Source organism: Wyeomyia smithii, chromosome 2 (genome assembly GCF_029784165.1).
Source record: "Wyeomyia smithii strain HCP4-BCI-WySm-NY-G18 chromosome 2, ASM2978416v1, whole genome shotgun sequence".
Taxonomy (NCBI): Eukaryota; Metazoa; Arthropoda; class Insecta; order Diptera; family Culicidae; genus Wyeomyia; species Wyeomyia smithii.
Genome location: NC_073695.1, coordinates 184,353,886 through 184,375,753, shown reverse-complemented (window position 1 = coordinate 184,375,753; position 21,868 = coordinate 184,353,886). Strand labels below are relative to the sequence as shown.

At 40.0% G+C, this 21,868-nt stretch overlaps 1 protein-coding gene across 8 annotated transcripts in view; it reads right to left on the bottom strand.

Annotated features, from left to right (window-relative positions):
- Nucleotides 1–11,717: 11,717 nt before the first annotated feature.
- The window catches only part of LOC129725953 (carboxypeptidase N subunit 2-like), a 279,622-nt gene continuing 269,471 nt past the window's right edge, over nt 11,718–21,868 (bottom strand). For all 8 annotated transcript variants that reach the window (XM_055682412.1, XM_055682414.1, XM_055682415.1 and 5 more), the window contains 2 exons: nt 17,062–17,222; nt 11,718–16,311 (listed from right to left, as the gene is read on the bottom strand). In XM_055682412.1, coding sequence (XP_055538387.1) covers nt 15,483–16,311; nt 17,062–17,222 — 990 coding nt within the window. In that variant the 3' untranslated portion in view covers nt 11,718–15,482. The remainder of the gene's footprint in view (nt 16,312–17,061; nt 17,223–21,868) is intronic.

Here is a 21,868-nt window from a genome sequence, read left to right as displayed (position 1 = left end):
ACTGCGTAGAGCCACCCGTCAGAATGTGGAGCGATATAGACTGAAACGGAGGCACCAAGTCCAACTCTTTAAGGAAAAAAAGCGTCGCCAGGAAGAGGAGGAATGTGAAGAACTCGAGCAGCTGCACCGCACAAACGAAACACGAAAGTTCTACCAAAAACTCAACGGATCCCGCAGAGGCTTTATCCCACGAGCCGAAATGTGTAGAGATAAGAATGGAGGCATTTTGATGGATGATCGTGAGGTGATCGAAAGGTGGAAGCAGCACTACGATGAACACTTGAATGGCGTGAAAGCAGGAGACCACAACAGGAGCGGAGAAGACGTGGTCGGTGCAACGAACGACGAAGATGTGCCACCCCCAACAATAAGCGAAGTTAAGGATGCGATCCGGCAGCTCAAGAACAACAAAGCGGCCGGAAAAGACGGCATCGGAGCTGAGCTTATTAAGATGGGCCCCGAAAAACTGGCTAGCTCACTGCATCGGCTGATCGTCGAGATCTGGGAAACAGAACAGCAATCGGAGGGGTGAAAAAAAGGGGTTATTTGCCCCATATACAAAAAGGGCGACAAACTAGACTGCGAGAACTATCGAGCGATCACAGTCCTGAATGCCGCCTACAAAGTGTTTTCCCAAGTCATCTCCCAACGCCTGTCACCATTAGCCAGCAGGTTTGTAGGAAGCTATCAGGCCGGCTTTATGGAAGGACGGTCTACGACTGACCAAATCTTTACACTGCGGCAGATCCTCCAAAAGTGCCGTGAGTTTAGAGTCTCTACACACCATCTTTTCGTCGATTTTAAAGCCGCATACGATTCAATAAACCGATAAGAGCTATGGAAAATTCTAGACGGAAACGGCTTCCCGGGGAAGCTGACAAGACTGATTAAGGATACGATGGAGGATGTGAAGTGTTGTGTGAGAATTTCGGGTGGAACGTCGGACCCATTCGAGTCTCACAGGGGGCTCCGACAAGGTGATGGTCTCTCCTGCTTATTGTTTAACGTCGCGCTAGATGGTGTTATGAGACGAGCGGGGTTTGACATGCGGGGCACGATTTTCAACAGATCAGGTCAATTTATTTGCTTTGCGGATGACGTGGATATTGTCGGCAGAAAATTTGTGACGGTGGCAGACCAGTATACCCGACTGAAACGTGAAGCAGATAGGATCGGACTGAAGATTAATACGTCAAAAACTAAGTATATGCTTGCAGGTGGGTCCGAGCACGACAGGGCACGCCTAGGCAATACGGTAACAACCGACGGGGATGAGTTCGAGGTGGTCGACGAGTTTGTGTACCTCGGCTCTCTGGTAACTGAGAATAACGATACCAGCCGGGAGATAAGCAGACGTATTATCAGTGGAAGTCGTGCCTACTATGGGCTCCACTGAACCACGAGCTTTCGCGCCTCTACGGTGAACCCAGTATTCAGAAAGTGGTTAAAGCTGGAAGGATACGCTGGGCAGGGCATGTAGCTAGAATGCCGGATAGCTACCCTGCAAAGTTGGTGTTCGCTTCAAATCCGGCGGGAACGAGAAGGCGAGGGGCGCAACGAGCGAGATGGGTGGACCAGATGGAGCACGATCTGCAAAGTACCGGGTGCCCGCTATGCTAGTTATCACGGCTCTGGTAGTAGCGGTCGAGCATTGTCATGCAGAAGAATCACTGACATTAACAGTCTCCTCCGAGCCGAGACTCGAAACTACACTGACTGGCCAGCATCGTACCTCGAGACCAACTGGAAGGTCGTCGTGCACGCTACGCCCATTTATTTCTAGTGCTGGCAGGGTTGCTAAGAAGAAGCGAATTCATAGGGTTGTCGTATGGCATCCTCGGGAGAGTTCCAGTCTACTGCAACCTCGAGAACTCAAGAGTATTACCGGAATACGCCTGCGGTACATAATTACGCCATGGTTGTGTTGATCAATTGCATCAGTTTATCTGGGAATCTATTGTTATGCGTGATCTGCTTTAGCTGTTCTCGATCGACTGTATCGTAGGCCGCTGTGATGTCAATGAAGATGTGATGTGTGGGCACGTAGTATCCGCTATATTCCTGTAAGATCTGTCGGATTGAAAACATCTGATTTGTGTGAACTCCAATGAAGCTTGCTTGGCACTGGTCGAGGAACCTCCTGGTTGAAGGTGATAGCGATGAAAAAGGGTCTGCGAGAGTGTTTTGAAGGTGCCTTTGATAAGCGAGATGCCGCGGTAGTTGCGATTGTCGCCCTTTTTTTAGTTTGGGCAGACGTCTCTGTCCATTCACTCGTCTGATAGCTTTTCCTCCTTCCAACTCCTGGAAATGACCCAAAGCAGTGCTCTAGCCAGTGCTTCTTACCATGCTTAAAGAGCTTACTCGGGACTTTGGCTTTGATTGTTTTCACCTTCCCGATCTGATCACGAACTTCATGAATATCGGGAGCTGGTGCTCGGTCATCTGCTGCTGATGCTCCTGCGTCAGTTGCTGTTCCACTTTTGCTTACTGTTGCGCCATTTTGGTGTCTATTGAAATACTGCTTCGACCTGTCGACCAACTCACTGGCATACGCGAGAAGGTTCTCGTCTGAGGCGTTGCGCATGTCGGCTTGCGGTTCATTGTTCAGTGAGAATGGTTCACCTACTCATAGAACTTACGCGTATCGCTGGCACGGGACAGCTGCTCTAGCTCCTCAGATTCACAAAATTCTAGCTGGTGCTAATTTTGTCTGTGGATCGCGGTTATGTCGTTCCGTGCCAATGTGTACTTGGCCTTGTTCCCTCTCGTTGATTTACGTCTAGGGCCGGTTCTTCTCATTTACCGCTGCCTCGTCATAGTAGTCGTTTCTGCCGATCGGTGCCTCCGCTCCTAGCGTCGCCATTGTGCTTTCCCTGATAACTTATATATTCCTGCTCCCGGAGTTGCTTGGTTTTTAACCAAGGGGTTCGACTGTGCCGTGCGTGATACATGGTCTACAATTACGGTAGATGGTGATCCGAGTCAATATCCGTACCGCGATTGCTGCGTACGTTGGCCTAAGAATAACTGGCCGTCGATCGACCAAGTACACATGGTAAATTTGGTTTAGTTGGGTGATCTCCAAGTGGTTTTGTGGAAAACGGCACTTCGGATTATCAGTCGTCGGGAAGCTGCAAAGTTAACGTTCGGTGTGCGATCACCACTTTGTACACTTTTTTCCGCGTTCATGTTTTTTTCCAGCTGCATTATTGTACGAGAAATGCGCAACAACAATTTTTATTGGTCGAATGTCACTTTGGAATGAACAGAGTCGCGACGATTTTCATAGATTCCTTAAGTTGTTGGTCTAGGTCTCAACTGATAGTTTTGTGACGATCAGAGTTTTTTGAGGTTTTCTAGGCTGTTCTTTAGTTGCAGCGTAGCTGATAATTTTTGTTGGTTGATACCTCATTTTAGAAAATTTTTTTTGCAGTGGACTTTTTTTTTATTTGGTCACATCAGTATACACTGGATAGACGACAGATTTCCGGAATCTCAAAATCATAAAGCAAGTGACGTAATTAAGTAATTTTAACTTAAGTTTTCAACTGGAATTATTGTATTAATTCAAGGGATTCAAGGGATATTTCGGCTTGCAGTCTAATTGATTACGTTGATTTCTAACTGTTCATCCCCGACGTTTCGGTCCTTCTATGGGACTATCATCAGGGCCTACAATATATTTATTATTTTACGTACAAATAAGTCATTTTATTTCAGCATTATTGGGAAGAAATAAACATTTGTTTTAATTTGTCGTTACCCAAATACTGATTCACTTTAAATTAATCCACTTCATCAGCAACGCCTATGAAAAACTTTTTTTTCACGAATGAAAACATTTTTGTGCTGACCAATGTTCCTATTGATATTCGGTTGCCAGTTTCATGGTTTTCTACTCCGCCAGACTAGTAAAGTACAGTGAGTGGCTAAAAGGGAACCAGGGTTATGTGTCCTGGAGGCCAGCAAGCTGTCATACCTCAGAAATGTCACTTTGTAGTCAGTTAGTAAAAATTTAAAAAAAGTTAATTTTTAATTTGAAAATCAGAGAAAAATCGGAGAAATCTCGGAAAAAATACGTGGTGCTTACTGCAAGGTCGGTCAAAGTTTAATATAAAAAACCAGGCATGTCCAAACCCACCACACCACTGCGTGTGTGTTTTAGGTGATGCCACGGAGGGTATTTTCATTGCCCTTCAGTGCTTATAAAAGACGGAAACCCACAGTGTTCTAAATAAAACAGCCCTTCAGAAGCTTCGGCAAACACAGGCCCGAGTGTTCCCGAATTCGTGAGCCCTCGAAAGCCCGCTTGCTAACACGTGTTTTCTCAAACGCATCATGTTTACAAAAGTACATATGAAAAAAATATTGCAGGTGATTGTATGCGATGACTACCGTCAACCTTTCCAATATTATACCATTGTCGATCTCGTCGTGACGACCAATGCTCGTGTATTCCCCGAAACTGCGAGCCCTCGGTTGCCTCATGTGCCGAGGTTAAAAACCCTCGGCTCGCGTGTTCACGAATGGCTCTCTAGTGTTTTGTCTTTAGCTAGCGACGGTAATACGAATAGCCCTGCGTGCAGTGTTTGTGAGCAGATGGCTCCACGCGCTTTGGTGTGCTGTGTTTTCCCCATGCCTGTAAAAACGGGCCTTTTTAACAATTAAAACCCCACATTAGCAGTCATCTTTTTTCTTTTCATTGCCACTTCTCCAATGTTTTCCGGACAACATTCCTTACAAAAATTGTCAAGTTTGAAGTCAGAATCATTGCTTTAATCTGAATATGAACTCAGAGCGGAACATGTACACTTTCTTCATTCACTGGTAAAGTACACTTATTTTGTTAATCAATTTTGGAACTTTAAAAATCAACTTTCTTAGCTGGTAAACGGCTGCATAATGCGATCCATTGGTGCCAAGTGCACCTATTGGAATAAAATAGACCTCTAATCCCGACCTACAAGCGGTGCTAGCTGAGCAACTAAGGGAAGATCGTGAAATCACCCTCGGTGGGAACTTGTTCGCATGCTGACGGGTTAGCAGGGCTCTTTTGAGTTTCCGAGCGTGTGTCCTCTATGTTAGGAGTGGCTCAAAACGGCATCTGTACTCGCTCAAAACGTCATCTGTACTCCAGGTTAGGGGCGGCCGAATGGTGCACAGGCCTTACAAGCCGCCACCGTAAAATACTCACAAGTAATGAACGAGGAACAAAGAAATTCGAGCTGGAACAATCGGCACAGATCCACGGGACTAAAACGGACTAACGATTGGAAACTCGGGACGCGGAACTGCCGATCCCTCAATTTACAAGGGAACAAACTAGTGCTCTCCGAAGTGTTGAAATCCCACAGGTTCGACGTTGTACCACTGCAGGAGGTGTGCTGGAAGGGTTCAATGGTACATACGTTTCGAGATGATCATGCCACCTACCAGAGCTGCGGAAACACACATGAGCTAGGGACAGATTTTATAGTGATGAGCGAGACGCGAAAACAGGTGAAATGGAGGTGGCCAATCAGCTCTCGAATGTGCAGATTGAGAATCAAGGGCCGGTTCTTTAACATCAGCATCATAAACGCCCTGACCTCGGAAGTACCGCAGACGAGCGTGAGTGCCGTGGAGCGTGAGTACGACCACTGCCCAAACTATAATATCAAGATCGTCATCGGGGATTTCAATGCTCAGGTCGACCAGAAGGATAAATAAAAACCGGTGATTGGAAGGTTCAGCGCTTACCGGCTGATCGCACTACCTACAGATCGAACACGTTCTGATTGATTGTCGGCACTTCTCAGACATCATCGATGTCAGATACTACAGGAGCGCTAACGTTGACTCGGACCACTACTGGTGATGCTTAAGATGCGCCCAATACACTTTGTTGTTAACAACCTTCGGTACCGACGCCCGCCCCGGATAGATCTCGCGCGTCTGAAGCAGCCTAACGTCGCCAAAAACTACGCGCATTAGCTCGAAGCTGCGCTGCCGGAAGAGGACCAGCTGGAGGAAGCTCCTTTCGAGGACTGTTGGAACACCATAAAACAGCCATCAACAGCGTAGCGGAGAACGTCATCGGGCATGTAAGACGAAACCAACGAAATGTGTGGTTCGATGACGAATGTAGGAGGGTGATGGATGAGGAGAATGGTGCGCGGGGGGCTAAGGTGCGCAGCATGAACAAGCGCCGCCTGGAGGAGGAAGAGAAGTATACAGAGCTGGAACAACTGCATCGATCTCAAGTAGCGCGAAAGTTCTGCCAGGAGCTCAACGCATCCCGCAGAGACTGTGCCGTGAGCCGAAATGTGCCGGGAAAAAAATGTCAGTATTCTGATGGATGATCGTGAGGTGACCTAAAGGTAGAGGCAGCACTTCGACGAACACCTGAATGGCGCGGAGAAAGCAATCCTGTTGGTGCAATAAACGTAGATGAAGTCCCAGCTTATAAAGATGGGCTCGGAAAAGTTGGTACCGGTTGAATGCATGAATTTGGGATACAGAATAGTTACCGGAGGAGTGTAAGGATGGTGTTATCTGCCCTATTCCTATCTATAAGAAAGGCGAAAATTGGACTGTGGGAACTATGTGGGATTACCGTCCTGAATGTTCCAAATAATTTTCTGCCGACTCTCATCGCTAGCCAACAGATTTGTGGAAAGTTATCAGACCGGCCATACCATACGGCAGATCCTAGAAGTGCCGTGAATACAGAACCCCGACGCACCACTTTGAAGCTGATTAGGCTGATAAAGACCACGGTGGAGGGGATGCAGTGCTGTGTGTTGATTGTCGGGTCCATTCGAATTCCGCAGGGGGCTTCGTAAGGGTGATGGCCTGTGCCTACTATTTAGTATTGCGCTACAGGGTGTAATAAATCGAGCGGATATCATCACGCAGGGTACGATATTCAACAAATCCAGTTAATTCGTTTGTTTTGCTGATGAAATGGACATTGTCGACAGAACAATTGCTATGGTGGCATAACAGTAGACCAGACTAAAAGGGAAAGCAGCGAGGTTTGGGTTGTAAGTAAATACATTTAAAACCAAGTATATGCTAGTCGGCGGAATCGAAGCCGACCGACAACGCCTAGCATTACGATTGACGGCGATGAGTTTACGGTAGTCGACGAGTTTGTCTATCTTGGCTCACTGGTAGCTGATAACAGCGTATTATCAGCGAAAGTTATGCCTACTATGGGCTCCACAAGCAATTGCGGTCGAACAGACTAAGCACCCGTACGAAGTGTAACTTGTACAAAACGCACTTAAGATCGGTTGTTCTCTACGGGCATGAAACGTGGACAAAGCTCGAGGAGGACCTGCAGGAGCTCGGAGCTTTTGACCGACGAGTACTAAGAACGATCATTTTCGGCGTGCAGGAGAACGGAATATGGAGGCGGAGGATGAACCATGAGCCTGCGCAACTCTATGGCGACTCCGTATTCGATAGGTGGCTGAAGCTGAACGGATACGATGGACAGGGCATGTTGCATGAATACTGTAAAATTACTCGGCGAAGATGGTGTTTGCCTTGAATGCAGTAGGACAGCGGTTCTCAACCTGGGGTACGCGTACCCCTGGGGGTTCTCGAAAGCCTTCAGGGGGTACGCGAAAGAGAAATCGGTAATGGCGGACAGAGCCATTTTTCTTTATAATACCCCATTTGTTGTTCAATCTTGCTCTTAACGTGCAACGGGACGGAACCCAACCAAGGGATGACCAATGGCTTCCTCCTGCATACTACCGAATTTTTGAATGCGTCATAAAATATCGTTAATTTCGTATAAAGCAGTCGCGCAACCTCTCAAACTAATTATTCTATTCTCTTAACACTAATAAACATCGCGATCGTAACTAATTTACACGAAAAATTTACCGAAATGATCTGAAACTTACCTATAAAATGTAACGCCTCGAAAAATTTTGTTCTTTTCTAGTTTCAAGTCAATTGTGTGTGTCAGGTTGTGCGCCAGTGTTGTCAGCATTATCAGCAGCAAGCTGCACTAGCATATCAAAATGTTCAAAATTATGATTCTGTTGAATTTTGGGGCAACAAAAAAATTGAAAATTTGGTAACCATGTACTGTTAACTATGATAAAATAATGCATGGATTCCGTCCCGTTCCACCTTAAAACACGACTGTAGTAATCAAATTAACCATAGTTTTATTTGAAACTTGAACTAGACTACCACAGCATGATCTACCACTACTCTGCGAAAACGTTCCAAGCCAGGGGGTACAGTAGATCTGACAAATATCCCCAAGGGGTACGCGTACAAAAAACCTAAATTAATCCACCTAGCGGTCAGACTCAGCCTTTCTCATTCAAACTTATTATTTGTAAAAATAGATTTACATGAATGCTTAAATCTAATAAATGTTTATCCACTCTTTGGGTTCTAAAATATTGATGTTGTAATTAAAGTATAAAATATGAAATTTGACGTAATGTTAGTACTTAAGAAATAGCGAAATAAAAGCAATGACTCTTAATTTCAAACAATTTAATCACGAGCGATGCCGGGAACGTTCAGATAATACGATACCACATTTAAATCTTGTTGAGGCCATATATATTGATCGAAGCAGGTAAAGTGTTGAATAGTCTTTGAATTTCTTTTCTTTCTAAAGCTTTTAAACAGCAAATCAAATTGTTATGAAGTTTGTTATTTGTAAGTTTGAGTAATGACTCATTTGTATGAGTTATGTTTAAATAAGTCGTGTAATACTTGAGATAATAGACTTTCGTTGTTTTACAAATTAAAACATAACGCTTGCTTAAGTTTGATTACAATCAAATGAAAAGGTAACGTATGGGGCAGCCAAACTTTGAAACCACGTGTTCAAACATAATTCATCAGTTAACCCTTAACTAGCCCGTTCATCTGATATCAATATTGTTCAAATCGGTTGTGTAGTTTCTAAGTAATGAAGTTTCGTGATTTTCACATTTCGATACATTACAGACGAAGTTACAGTCCGATTACTGCAAAATTCAGTAGGGTGTTATGAGGTAGGTAGACCTTTTATTTGATACTGATTCTGTGGAAATCGGGTCAACCATCTCTGAGAAATATGAGTGAGTCCAAGTAAGTTGTCTTGGAATATGTTCCATTTCATAGCTGGATTTCACATTTTTAAACATAACAGGCAAAGTAATAATCCGTTTGTAAAAAAAAATCATTAGGGTCTTATGGGGCAACAAGACCTTTCATATGACACTAATTTTATAAAAATCGGGCCAGCCATCTCTGAGAAACATGAGTGAGATTAAATAGTCTCCAGAACCCGTTTCTTTCCATAACTTCTGAACCACATGTTCAATCTTCATAAAATTCAAAAGGTAAGGGTTTTTAAGGTAGCCCGTTCATTTGAAACTAATTTTAATCAAATCAGATGTGTGGTTTCTGAGATATTGATGTTTCGTGATTTTTACACTTTGATACATAACCTCTAAACTAGAAATCAGATTACAATAAAATTCAATAGGGTCTTTTAGGGCAACTAGACCTTTCATTTGCAATTAATTTCATTGAAATCTGTTCGGTCAGACCATCTCTGAGAATAGTGAGTGCGAAAAAAGGTGCACATACACACGTACACACCCACACACAAACATATACACCTATACATGCTTATATGCAGAAAATGCTCGATTCGTCTAACTGAGTCGAGTAGTATATGACATTCGGCCATTTGGATCACTTTTCTACCTTTTAATTAGCCAGTGATCGTTAGGAGGAAGTCAATATGTTTACTTTCATTATGTGATTTCACATTTTAATGAACAACGGACAAAGTTACAATCCGATTGCAATGAAATTTAATAGCAACCTATGGGGCAACTAGACCTTTCATTTGACACTAATTTTGTGAAAATCAGTTCAGCCATCTCTGAGAAAAATGAGTGAGTTTAAACAACCTCAGGATAACTTTTCTTTACATAACTTTTGAACCATATGATCAATCATTACGAAATTCAAAAGTTCAGGGTTCTGGAGACAGCCCGATCATTTGAAACCAATTTTAATGAAATCGGTTGTGTGGTTTCTGAGATATTGATGTTTCGTGATTTTTATGTATCCTCTAAACTAAAAATCCGATAACAATGAAATTCAATAGCAACCTATGGCGCAACTAGACCTTTCATTTGCAATTAATTTTATGAAAATCGGTCCAGCCATCTCTGAGAAAAAGTGAGTGAGAAAAAAAAGTTGCACATACATACACACACACACATACACACATACATACATACATACAGAAAATGCTCAGTTCGTCGAAAAGGGTCGAGTGGTATATGACATTCGGCCATTGGGACCACTTTTATACCTTTGGTTTTTCCAGTGATTGCTATACCTTTCTAGGAGAAAGGCAAAAAGGTTGAGAACCGCTGCAGTAGGAGGAAGGCGATTAGGGACGTAGTGGGCAAGATGGGTAGACTAGATGGAGCGAGATCTGGCGGGTATCACACGGTGTCCTAGGGATTGGAGCGCGGCAGCCAACAACTGAGTGAATTGAAGAAACTTTGAGAATCAGGTCTTGTCATTATTATGGAATGCCAAATAAATAAAATAAATAATACGCTGACTTCAAAACAATGCTGAAAATTCTGGTAATTGCAACATTTTTCAGCATGACACATGGTTCACACTGTACAGTATGATATCTGATCTGCTTAGCGATAGAGAAAAACCCTCGAAAAATACAGTGCAACTTACCATATTCGGAGAGATTCGCGATTAGGGCGCAATAACAAAATACAAACAAATAGTTTTACTACACATTGGCTTAATTAATGGCAAGGGTCCTCACTTTTGTAATAATCGATAAAGTTATTTAATTCAAGTTATCAGTAAAGGGCGATAGAATAGTTTACCCAAAACAAAAAAAAAAAAAAACTTTGGAATTCGTTGTTTTCGTTGTTTGGAAGCAACGGGCTCATTTACGAATTATTTTGTATACAGGTACGAATGAGTAACGTGCTACTCACACTGATTGAAAGAAAAAACAACAATATTTTGACAGATATTCTGGACGACAACACTGTATGTTCATAAAAAAAAACTTCCCCAGCTGCGTTCAGAATCATTAAATTTGATGAACACGCAATGAAATTTCAGCGTTTATCAATACATTTTGCACATTTCTGCTCAACATAAAATTATATAGATGTAATTCAATTTGAAATTGCTTAGCAAACAAGTTATAGTTTCTTTTCTTTATTCGTGGGGCTTGCATTATTGAATGATACGACTGTTTTCAATCGCTGACCAAGTCTATGTTTGATGAAGCTTCTATGATCGGAAAATTGAGCAAAGGTGTGATAAGTTTACGTGATGAAGACAGTTGAAGGTAAAACTACAGGTAACAAAAAGCAAATACGAATAACTATTCACTCATCGATCATTCTTATATCAACGTTTAATTTTTTTTTATTCCCTAAAATGTGTCCGGAACGAAGTCAAAACGGATCGAACTAAAATGGAATGGTACGGGCTGGTTCAATTCCAGGGCCACAGAATATGTAGATAAAAAACAAACAAGGATTTCGAGATTCGGCACCATAATAAAAACTGATAATTTCAGAAAATATCATAAGATTTTTTTTCGAGCAAAATATTTGCCATAATGGTCGAACCAACTAAAAAATATACAGGACAATGTCATCGAGTTAAACAAGAAAATATATATCATGATCAAGACCGTCTACTGAATTTATTACGTTTTTATTTCGCACGTTTCGTTTCATTATCAAAATATTCATTTAGCTAAACTTCTGGCTTCTATCGATACTTTCGCTGATTCATTTCCTGACAGCTAACGCTGCTCTTGCTTCTCTATGCTGGTAGGTCGGTTCATTATACTTCGGTTTACATTTGTGTTTGGGCTACCTTTTCATATACATTTCTCTTACTTCAATAATTTCGCTATTGGTATTGCTTATTTTGGTTGTATCTTTCCAAGATGCGATTTTTTTACAATTCTATCCTGCATTCATCAAACATTAAGCTGGTTCGAGACGCGTTACCTAGTTTCTATTTTTTTATTTCTTATCAGGCTAGCAGAAATAATCTCACTTATCTTGTATTATACAGTTTAACTCCATTATAGCATTATCCAAATTGCATTTAACCTACGGTAGAAGAAGTACATTTGTAAAATTACTGTATTTTGATTATTGTTTTCGTGTTCGTCGCCTTTATCTAGAATTACGTGATTAAATTTGGTAGAAAAAAAATCCTTAGATGGTACACCAAATTTAGCATAAACTGTGCACAGTTCGTTATAGATATTTGTTTGACGATATAAACCGAAGAGTGAAAGAAACGCTTTCCTTAGTCAAGCAACACGCCGGTTTACAGTAAAGTATAGAGTCCATTAATTTTAATTCCAGTTCATTTCATTACGGCTGTGGTTGGATCTAGTTTATTATACTGCGTCCATAACGCGGTCGGGTTGGTTTTTTTTTCTTCGCGCAAAGGATAACGTTTGACGGATCCGGAGCTGGAAGAGTTGCTCGCTTTAAGCACCAGGTTTATTACTTCCTGTGCAAGTATCTGGAAGTTTTCTTTTATACCTACGTCTTGCTTTTTTATGAATTGGGTTCGTTGAAGAGAATAATATATTTTGACAGTGATGCTGGTTTATACTGTAGAAAAAATTGGTTTTGTTATTAATTTTATTTAGTTCGTAATCACTGTGCCATGTGCTGATATTAAAAATTCATTTCGGGCAGACTGAAACGCCAGCGGATGTTTGCGATTATTATAAGAAAGCTCACCAAACTCGAGGCTTTATGTACGACATGAACGTAATTCAAACTTCAGTTTTATTGAAAACAACTAATTTTGAAGTCAATGTTCGTGAAAGCGTAACAAGAAAGAAGCCAGCGGGCTCCGTGAAAAAGAGCTATGTGTTATTTGCCCTGGCGGCTTTTCCCAATGAATGTCTTGTCAAAATGTCACGGCAGCACAAAGAAAGCGGCATCCGCACAGCAGCAGCGGAAATTTGCTGCTGTTTTTCTTTCAACATTCTTAATCTTTGTACTTACACCTATACACCCCAGGGAAGGATAACCGTTATATCTGGTGGATGTTGCTACAGTAGCGAAATTGAAATGAAGAAAAGAAATGCGTATGTAACACGCTAGTAGAAAATTCTGTCGAAAGAAGAAGACAGAGAGGGAAAAAGTTTTGTACTGAATTGAAATAGAAATGAATGGAATTTAATCCTAGAAGCGGCAAGTGTGCGCGAGCGTGTGCGTGAGTACGATTGTGGTAGATTTCCTATTGAAATTATTTGCCCAACTTGTGGTTGGACGAGAAGGGCGATGCTGGTGGAATGGTGGTGGAATCGGTTTTGTGTCACAGTTTGGAAGAAGGAATATCATCTTAGTGAAATTTCCTTTGAGAGCACTTTTGCGTTGAAATTTTCATATCTTTTCATTTATTCCTTCAGCTATTGTGGACTTACATCAGCCAGGACAGGGAATTGACAGGCTCGAAAGTCTTCACTGGCAAGCATAATAATCATGGTATCACGCATTTGTGGTTGCCTTTTTGCAGCTGTTCTGTGGTGTTTAGTGTTCAAATCAATGAACAAACCAAGCTTTTCTTTAATACGAGGGTCTGTTGATAAGGTCAAGGAAAGGAATACACTTCGAGTTTTGTAAATGGTAAAAGGAGAAATGAATTATTATGGTAAGAGGAGATGTTTTTAGGATGAATGCGCTGTTACACGTTGTTGAGATAAATTCGAAAGCATTTGAAGAGCAAACAAAAGCAAAAACCATATCTACTTTCCTATCTAGAGGCTCTCTTCATTTGATATTTGCCTGAGAGACACAGCAGTGAGCTCTGTTGTGCTTTCGTCTGAAAAAGCTCACACCAGTTTGTTATCTCTTTAGAGAGATATACCAGATTTAACCGCGGTGTTTTTTTCGCTAGCTCCTAAAATACAACCGATTCGCTGCTCTCTTCTAGCAAGTGCGTCGCATTGCCCGCCAGTATTAGAACAGTTGTTTTAACAGTGAAAGTTATTCTACTACACGCTAGTGATTCTCTGATTATCGACAAGTTTTATTGTAGGTCTAACTTTGAAAAATGATTTTAAACAATTATCAGCAGTTATTTAAGAAATTTACATAGATATTGCAAAGGTTGTGAAATCATTTTACTATGCAAGATTTGTCAAGATCCAGAATTAGAAGCCGTACTGTAAATCCCTAAATTCAGGAACAAAATGTCGAGCATGAAAAATTATATTCTGTACGAACAATTGCCAGAAATCATAGCAGAATTTGTCGGAACTGTCTAGAACATGCAACGGAGGAAAAACTATGAAGGGGGTAATCTAAAACAGAATACAAAAGTCAAACAACGTGTAGCTTCATTCATGTTGTGGTCTGAATGTTTTCAATATAGGAACCTAGCAACAATATACGTTCTTATTTTACATTGTTATGGAGTCGCATGGCTATTAGTGACAATGTCTCTAGATCACTCGATGTAGCATTTTTTTTTCAAATTTTAATTCCATTGAGTTTTTCATTAAAGACAAGAAACATTTTTCAAGTTCCTGAAATAACAAAAATGAAGTTAAAATCGATAGAATGCATAGGATTTAATCATTATCAAAGTACCATTTTTTCAAGAGTTGTTATCATTTCTCAAAAGTAAATTCAATTGGTGACTCGAATCAGTCAAACACAAAACGCCTTTAATTCATAGAGAATAACCATAAATGCGATATGAATTAAAGTCATCAAAGCTCTTAAGTTTTTGTTTCGTTATTCATTACAATTCAAGATTATTATTTTCGTGTTGATACTTTCTCGAACAAATGAAAGGCTCCAATAAATTCAATCCTTTAGGCATAAAGACGTACCTTGAAGCAAGACTACGCGACGACTCGAATGTAATTTCACAAGAAAAACTCACTTTACTTTTTCCTCGAATCGATGGTTGAACTCCCGAAAGCCTGTTATCACACTCCCAGCTATCCATTTCCGGTTATCCCTTGTGTGCCGTAATAATACAGATTTCCTTTCCTATTAGCATACGCTTTTGCTATCTGCTTATTATCAAATATATTCTTCCCTTTGCTTCTGTAAATATTCATGTCTTTATGATGTTTCTCACTTCTACCCTATGTATTGTGTATGTAACCTGTTTATTATGCTATCCCACATTCACATTGCCCTATTTACACACTTCTGACGAATACTTTCGTACGACACAAAGCGGAATGGGGGAGTGCTTATATTTATGTTAATTTTTTTTACAACGATTTCATTTCCCTTGCCGTATAATCCATGCCCGGATTTGGCTTTCATCACTCGGAAGAAAGAAAATAAAACATAACCTCAAACGGCGCTATCAACGAGAAGTGGCCGCACGCTTTTGCTATCGCCATCGCTACAGATGCCGAAGCATTTTCTACTGCTGCTACTACGGATCTTCCGGCCGGTCTAGAGTCATACGTACACGATATGTGGTCTGGCGAGGGTCGTTCGTTTGTGCTGTGAACTCTGCCGGGTCGGTGCTGGCTGATAATATTCGAAGCTTTCGTAATGGTCCGGTTCGTGTATCGTGTTGCCATACTGATACTGGTCGTCCTTTAGCATCGGTGTAACCTCCCAGGGACCTCCTCGTAGGGGCCGATATTCACTGGCTGCACTTTGTTGCGCCAAATATCGCTCCAACTCGAGCTTGTCTACTTTTTGTGGCACAATCAAATCGTTAGCTGGTTTGCCGTTGTGGAGTAGCTTTTTCCGCCTTTTGGACAACCGGAAAAAGTAAAGAACACTAGCTGCGGTGGCCATCAGCAGTAGCATGCTGAAGACGGCACTGATCACAGTGACAACATGTGTCGGACAATTCATATCCGATTCGGTCATCGTCCGCAGAGTTCGACGAATTTTTTTCCCATCTTCCAACAGATCACAGCCCAACTCGTCCCGATCAATGACAAGCGGGTGCAACGAAGGTTCTTCGTCGACCGCGGCTCCTGCACTGGTCAGCGCTGCAGAAGTGAGCAGAAATTCATCATCCGGATCGCCCTCACTGACCAACCGCCAGAGCCAAAGCAGGGAGCAGTTGCATACTAACGGGTTTCCCGCCAACCGCAACCGATGCAGTCGGTCCAGGGGGAACTGCACCGCTTCCAGTCGAACGAGGGCGTTACGGCGCATGGAAATTTCTACCAAATGTGGGTTTCCATGAAATAATCGTAGCGGTAGCGTTGTGAATGATGGATTGTCGTCCAGCGTCAAGGTGTGAAGGTGGGTGTTATCGACGAAGGCTCTGTTGAGAGGATGAAAAAAGAGGTGTTAGTTTAACCTACTTTTTCACTTCTGTTAATTAGCGTTAATTATTTCGTAAACATAAGCGGATGTTAAATTTTAAATTATTTTAAATCGATTAAAGTACAGGAAAGCTTCCATACCTTCCATTGATTGTGAAATTAGGAGATACTAAAGTCGTCAAGGTACCAATAAAAGTCGGTCTTTCACTGCGTTTTTTTTTTCAGAATTGAATTTAAACCCAAATGCTATTTGCTTTCAGCACGAAGAGTGCTCATTTTTACCGTTCGCCACATTTCTGGGGTTTTTCAATAACGTTGACAATGCAACTCGGATTGTTGCTTTGGGTCATGACACTAATAGAGATATATCACGGCTCTCGTACTACTGTTAGAAGCCTGGGTTTATTTTTACTTCTTCAGCTAGCTTACCACATATTGTCACGATGGAAAATGTGCATAGAAACCAATAGGAATTTCTTCTGCAGCTGTGCTGGACACACAGTGGAAGTGCAAAAAGTGGTTTGGTACTGGTTCTTGATTCGGAAAACCAGAAAACCAAGCAAAATTGTTTTTAGCATGAGAAAAAAATTGACATTCTGAAGATTCTATTACCCTTATAATCTATTTAGATGAGTGATATAAGTCTTGGAGACGTATTCCGTTCTAAATGCAATTGAGCTTACCAAAAATGCCAATCCTAGGTAATTTGCAATTGTGAAGTTGATTGAATAAAAAAAAGTCAAACTTACCTCACGTCTATCCTATCGAGAAGATCAAGCCGGTCCAGATGCAGCTGCCGAAGCTGGAACAGATTCATAAATGCTACGGCAGGGAACGAGTCGAAGCTATTACCACTCAGCGATAAATATGTCAGATTGCAGAGTTTCGATAATTGCAGTGTTGGCACAACCTGAAACGGGAAGTAAACGGCGAAAGTGAATAATTACGTGAAGCGAATTTGACATACACAGGGTGAAAGAAGTGGTTGGCAAAGCGGTAATGTTTGGCTGCAGAATCCACGATTGAATTTTGTTGCACAAATGCGTACTAGTAATGTATAAATTACATATTAATTATACCATTTCAACGGTGTCTCCGACATCACAACTCATGGGTACAGTTGGTGAATGTTGGTCACAGTGCACAAGTTATGTAGTATTCATTTATTAACTATATTATTTATTATTATATTTATGCTTAATTATTTATGAATAATTAATTTTATAAATTTATTAACTATATTAATGCTTAGTTATTAAATTCTGAAAATAATTTTAGCCTATTCGAAACAAAAGTCATGCCATGATTTTTTTAATAAGTTTACAGGTAATATTCAAATCCAGTACACGTTGAAATTTTAATGTTATGACCCATGTTGATTGAAGCGCAACGAATGTTGAACAATATGAAAGGTGTTTTTTCGGGCTGTTTTTACAAGTTGGCAGCACTGGTATGTAATGGCGTCAAAGCGTCATCTGTCAAAGCCAAAACTGTTCAATTTAGTATGAAATTTCATCATAAACAAACTTACAAATGAACAAAGATTGCAAATCGCTGAAATTTATTATTAAATTTCGTGCTCTGTGTAAAATGCTTCTCGTCTTTTGCGGCCATTTTATAGTAGTCATAATCGACCTTGTGAAATTATAATTAGAGTTGCTATTATTTCACATCAAATTCACTTTGATGGACACTAAGCCATTGACTTGCAACAGTTCAGAGTGCTTTATCGGCTAGTGGAATCATTGGGCCGTTTTTGTTTAAAGACCTTGGACGGAACTTTACCGTTAACGGTGAACGATACCGATTCATGATCCGAGAGCTTTATAGCCTTAATAGGAAGAACTTGGTTGACATGTGGTTTCAACAAGATGATACCACATGCCACACAGTACGCGCAACAATGTACATTTTAAAGAATGATTTTGGTGAGTAATTAATCTTTACTTTTGGTCACCAAGATCATGCCATTTGACGCCACTGGATTACTAATCAAGACTCAAAGTCAAAAACATAACTTCCACAAACGTGTGTAGTTATATGGGCTGTGCTAGAAATTGGACGCAATAGTAAGGATCTTATGAAAATAGGGGAACGTACCTGAGATACATTGAAGGTTGCGGTTTCGAAGCCAAATTTACATTTTCGCCTCAGTTCTCGTGAAATTACATACACTGATTACTTTATAGCTATTTGAGATGTTTTATTCAACTTTTAAAAAGAAGGCGTTTAAAATGTGATTCTCTATTTGCTGTAAAAATCCTACGTTTCTCATATTTGCGTTATACACGTATGTTAATCTATATAAAAGCATGCGTACTAGAGATATTTTATACATTTAAATGACAAAGTGATTTTACCATGAAAAGGATAGAAATACGTGGAAAAACATATGTTCGAATCTCGAATCGTTACAATCAAAATAAATAAAAATCTGCGATGTGTGCCTAACATCTGATATGTAGCGCTCTTGCTACGATTTTTTTCTGTAAACTGTTTTAAGATTTGTCGTAGTATTTTGAGTTTCTAAATAATAAGTGGTGAGGCAAAAACTTGAAGCGGAGTTCCCAGCCTCAAGTTTCAGAGTCCGCTTTGCGATTGGACATGAGTTCGAATCTTAGTAAAATCTAATCAATCGGTGTCAGAGGGACTTCCCAGGCTTCCTCCCATCCCCCTTCCTGACGCTTCCCTACCGATAAATTATAGAACAAAAAAAAAACACACACAGTTGAAAGGATACCTTTTCAGACAGTTATAATTGCCCGTATGTGGCAGAGTTAAGAGATCGGCAAAGAAAAGCAGTAGGGTCTACAGGGTAGCGACATAGAAGTGATACACGTATTCGAGTGCCTCGCGTTGTATTTTCTGTTACAGCATGACAAACATCTGAATATGTTTTGAAAGAGTGACGTGTTTACTGTTTATTCGGAATAAATACAGTCAATTTTCAGTTCCTCTCAAAAGTGCAATGGATTCAAATAGAGAACAAATAAAGGTCTTGTTATTACAAAAGTTCACATCAATGGACAACCTAATTCTAATTCCCTAACAAAAAAGGGTCTTGCACCTGCAAGGATTGACTAACATTGACAATCTGGTCTACAGGACTATCAAGCGTTTCAAGAAAACCTTGGAAAAACGGATTTTTGGACTCCAGTGGTCATCAAAGCAGTGAAGGAACGTTCCCAGCGAAATCCAGCCCATTCGGCCAGAAACACGGTGTGTAAAATGAACATGAGCCACACGTCCATGCAAAATGTTTTAAAAAAGGACCTGAAATATATTCCGCTACCTGATCATTGCGAGGATATTTAAAAGTTCAGTAGTTTATGAACATGTTTTAAGTATTAAGTATTGAGCACAATACCAAATTTAAATTTTGTTGAGGCCATTTGTTTTGATCAACGCAATTACAGTTTTAAATAGTCTTTGAATTTCGTTTCTTTTCATAACTTTTGAACCACATATCAAATTGCATAAATTTCATAAATTTCTTACTTGTGAGTTTGAGAGACAACCTGTTCAAATGACACTAGATATGTTCAAATAAGTCGTGTGATCTTTGAGTTAATAGACTTCCGTTGTTTTTATAATTTAATACATAACGATACTGCTCGTGATTGAAGTGTACGAAATTCAAAGTCATTTCTTTTATTTCGCTATTTCTTCAGCACGTATATTTCACTCCTAATTAAGAATTTTTTTAACTTTTTGCCTTTCTCCTAGAAAGGTACAGCAATCACTTGCAAAACCGAAGATAAGAATGTACTCCAAAGGGCCGAATGGCATATATCACTCGACTCAGTTCGACGAGCTGAGCATTTTATGTATGTGTGTGTGTGTGTGTGTGTGTGTGTGTGTGTGTGTGTGTGTGTGTATGTGCATGGGTGTGTGTGTGTGTGTGTGTGCAGATTTTTATTTTCACTCACTTTTCTCAGAGATGGCTGGACCGATTTTAATGAAATTATATGCAAATGAAAGTTCTAGTTGCCCCATAAGACCCTATTGAATTTAATTTTTTTTCTTCATTTATTGAATTTCATTGTAATTGGATTTTTATTTTAGAGGTTTTGTTTAAAAATGTAAAAATCACGAAACATCAATATCTCAGAAACCACACAACCGATTTCAAAAAATTGGTATCAAATGAACGGACTATTTTAAAAACCCTTAACTTTTGAATTTTATATAGATTGAACATGTGGTTCAGAAGTTATGAAAAGAAACGTCTTTTGAAGACTGTTTAATTTCACTAATGTTTCTCAGAGATGGTTGGACCGATTTCCACAAAATCAGTGTCATATAAAAGGTCTAGTTAGCCCATAAGACCCTATTGATTTTTTTGCAATCGGACTATTACTTTGCCTGTTATGTTTAAAAATGTGAAATTTAGCTATGAAAAGAAACATATTCCGAAGAATACATAAACTCACTCACTTTTCTCAGAGATGGCTGAACCGATTTTCACGAAATAAGTGTCAAATGAAAGGTCTAGCTGACTCATAATACCCTATTGAATTTTACTGTAATCGAACTGTAACTTCGTCTGTAATGTACCGAATTGTGAAAATCACGAAACTTCATTATCTCAGAAGGTACACAACCGATTTGATCAATTGTATTATCAGATGATCAGGCTTGTTAAGGGTTAACTGATGAATTATGATTTAACACGTGGTTTCAAAGTTTGGCTGTTCTATACGTTCCCATTTCCTTTGATTATAATCGAACTAAGCAACCGTTATGTATTAAATTGTTAATAAAACAACGAAACTCTATTATCTCAAAGATTACACGACTTATTTGAACATTACTAGTGTCATATGAACGAGTCATCTCTCAAACTTACAAATAACAAACTTTATAACAATTTGATATGTGGTTCAAAAGTTATGGAAAGAAATGAAATTCAAAGGCTATTTAAACTATACCTGCTTTGATCAATATATTTATTGATTTTTTACATTACGTTATTGAGCATTTACATTACGTCAAATTTCATATTATATACTTATATTACAACATCATTATTTTAGAACCCAAAAAGTGAATAATGGATTGAAGCGTTCGTGTAAATCTATTTTTACAAATAATAAGTTTGAATGAGAAAGGCTGAGTCCGATCGATAGGTGGATTAATTTAGATTTTTTTTAAGGGGGGATTTGTTAGTAGCTTAAGTATTTATGATAAATATTAGTAAATAATGAGTATGTGTGTCCAATCACAAATGGTGACTTCTCAACACTGTTAGAAATTTGTAATTTTAATTGTTAGGATTTGTTTGCTTTCGCAGTTAGGACTTATCATTCGTAAGGATTTAAACCTACTTGTCAGAAAAGGGGAAGTAAATTTATAACTATCTTAATTGCTTACTTATTGGCTATAAAGAGAGCTTATCGTAGCAATTGAGGATTGCAAAGATTTTTGTCGAAAATTGTTAATAATTTTATTTGACATAGCTTCTAATGGTTCAACACCAGTAAGTCTATGTAGTTCGAGTGTACCAAACCAAGGAGGACGCTTCAAAATCATTTTCAGAATTTTACTCTGAATCCT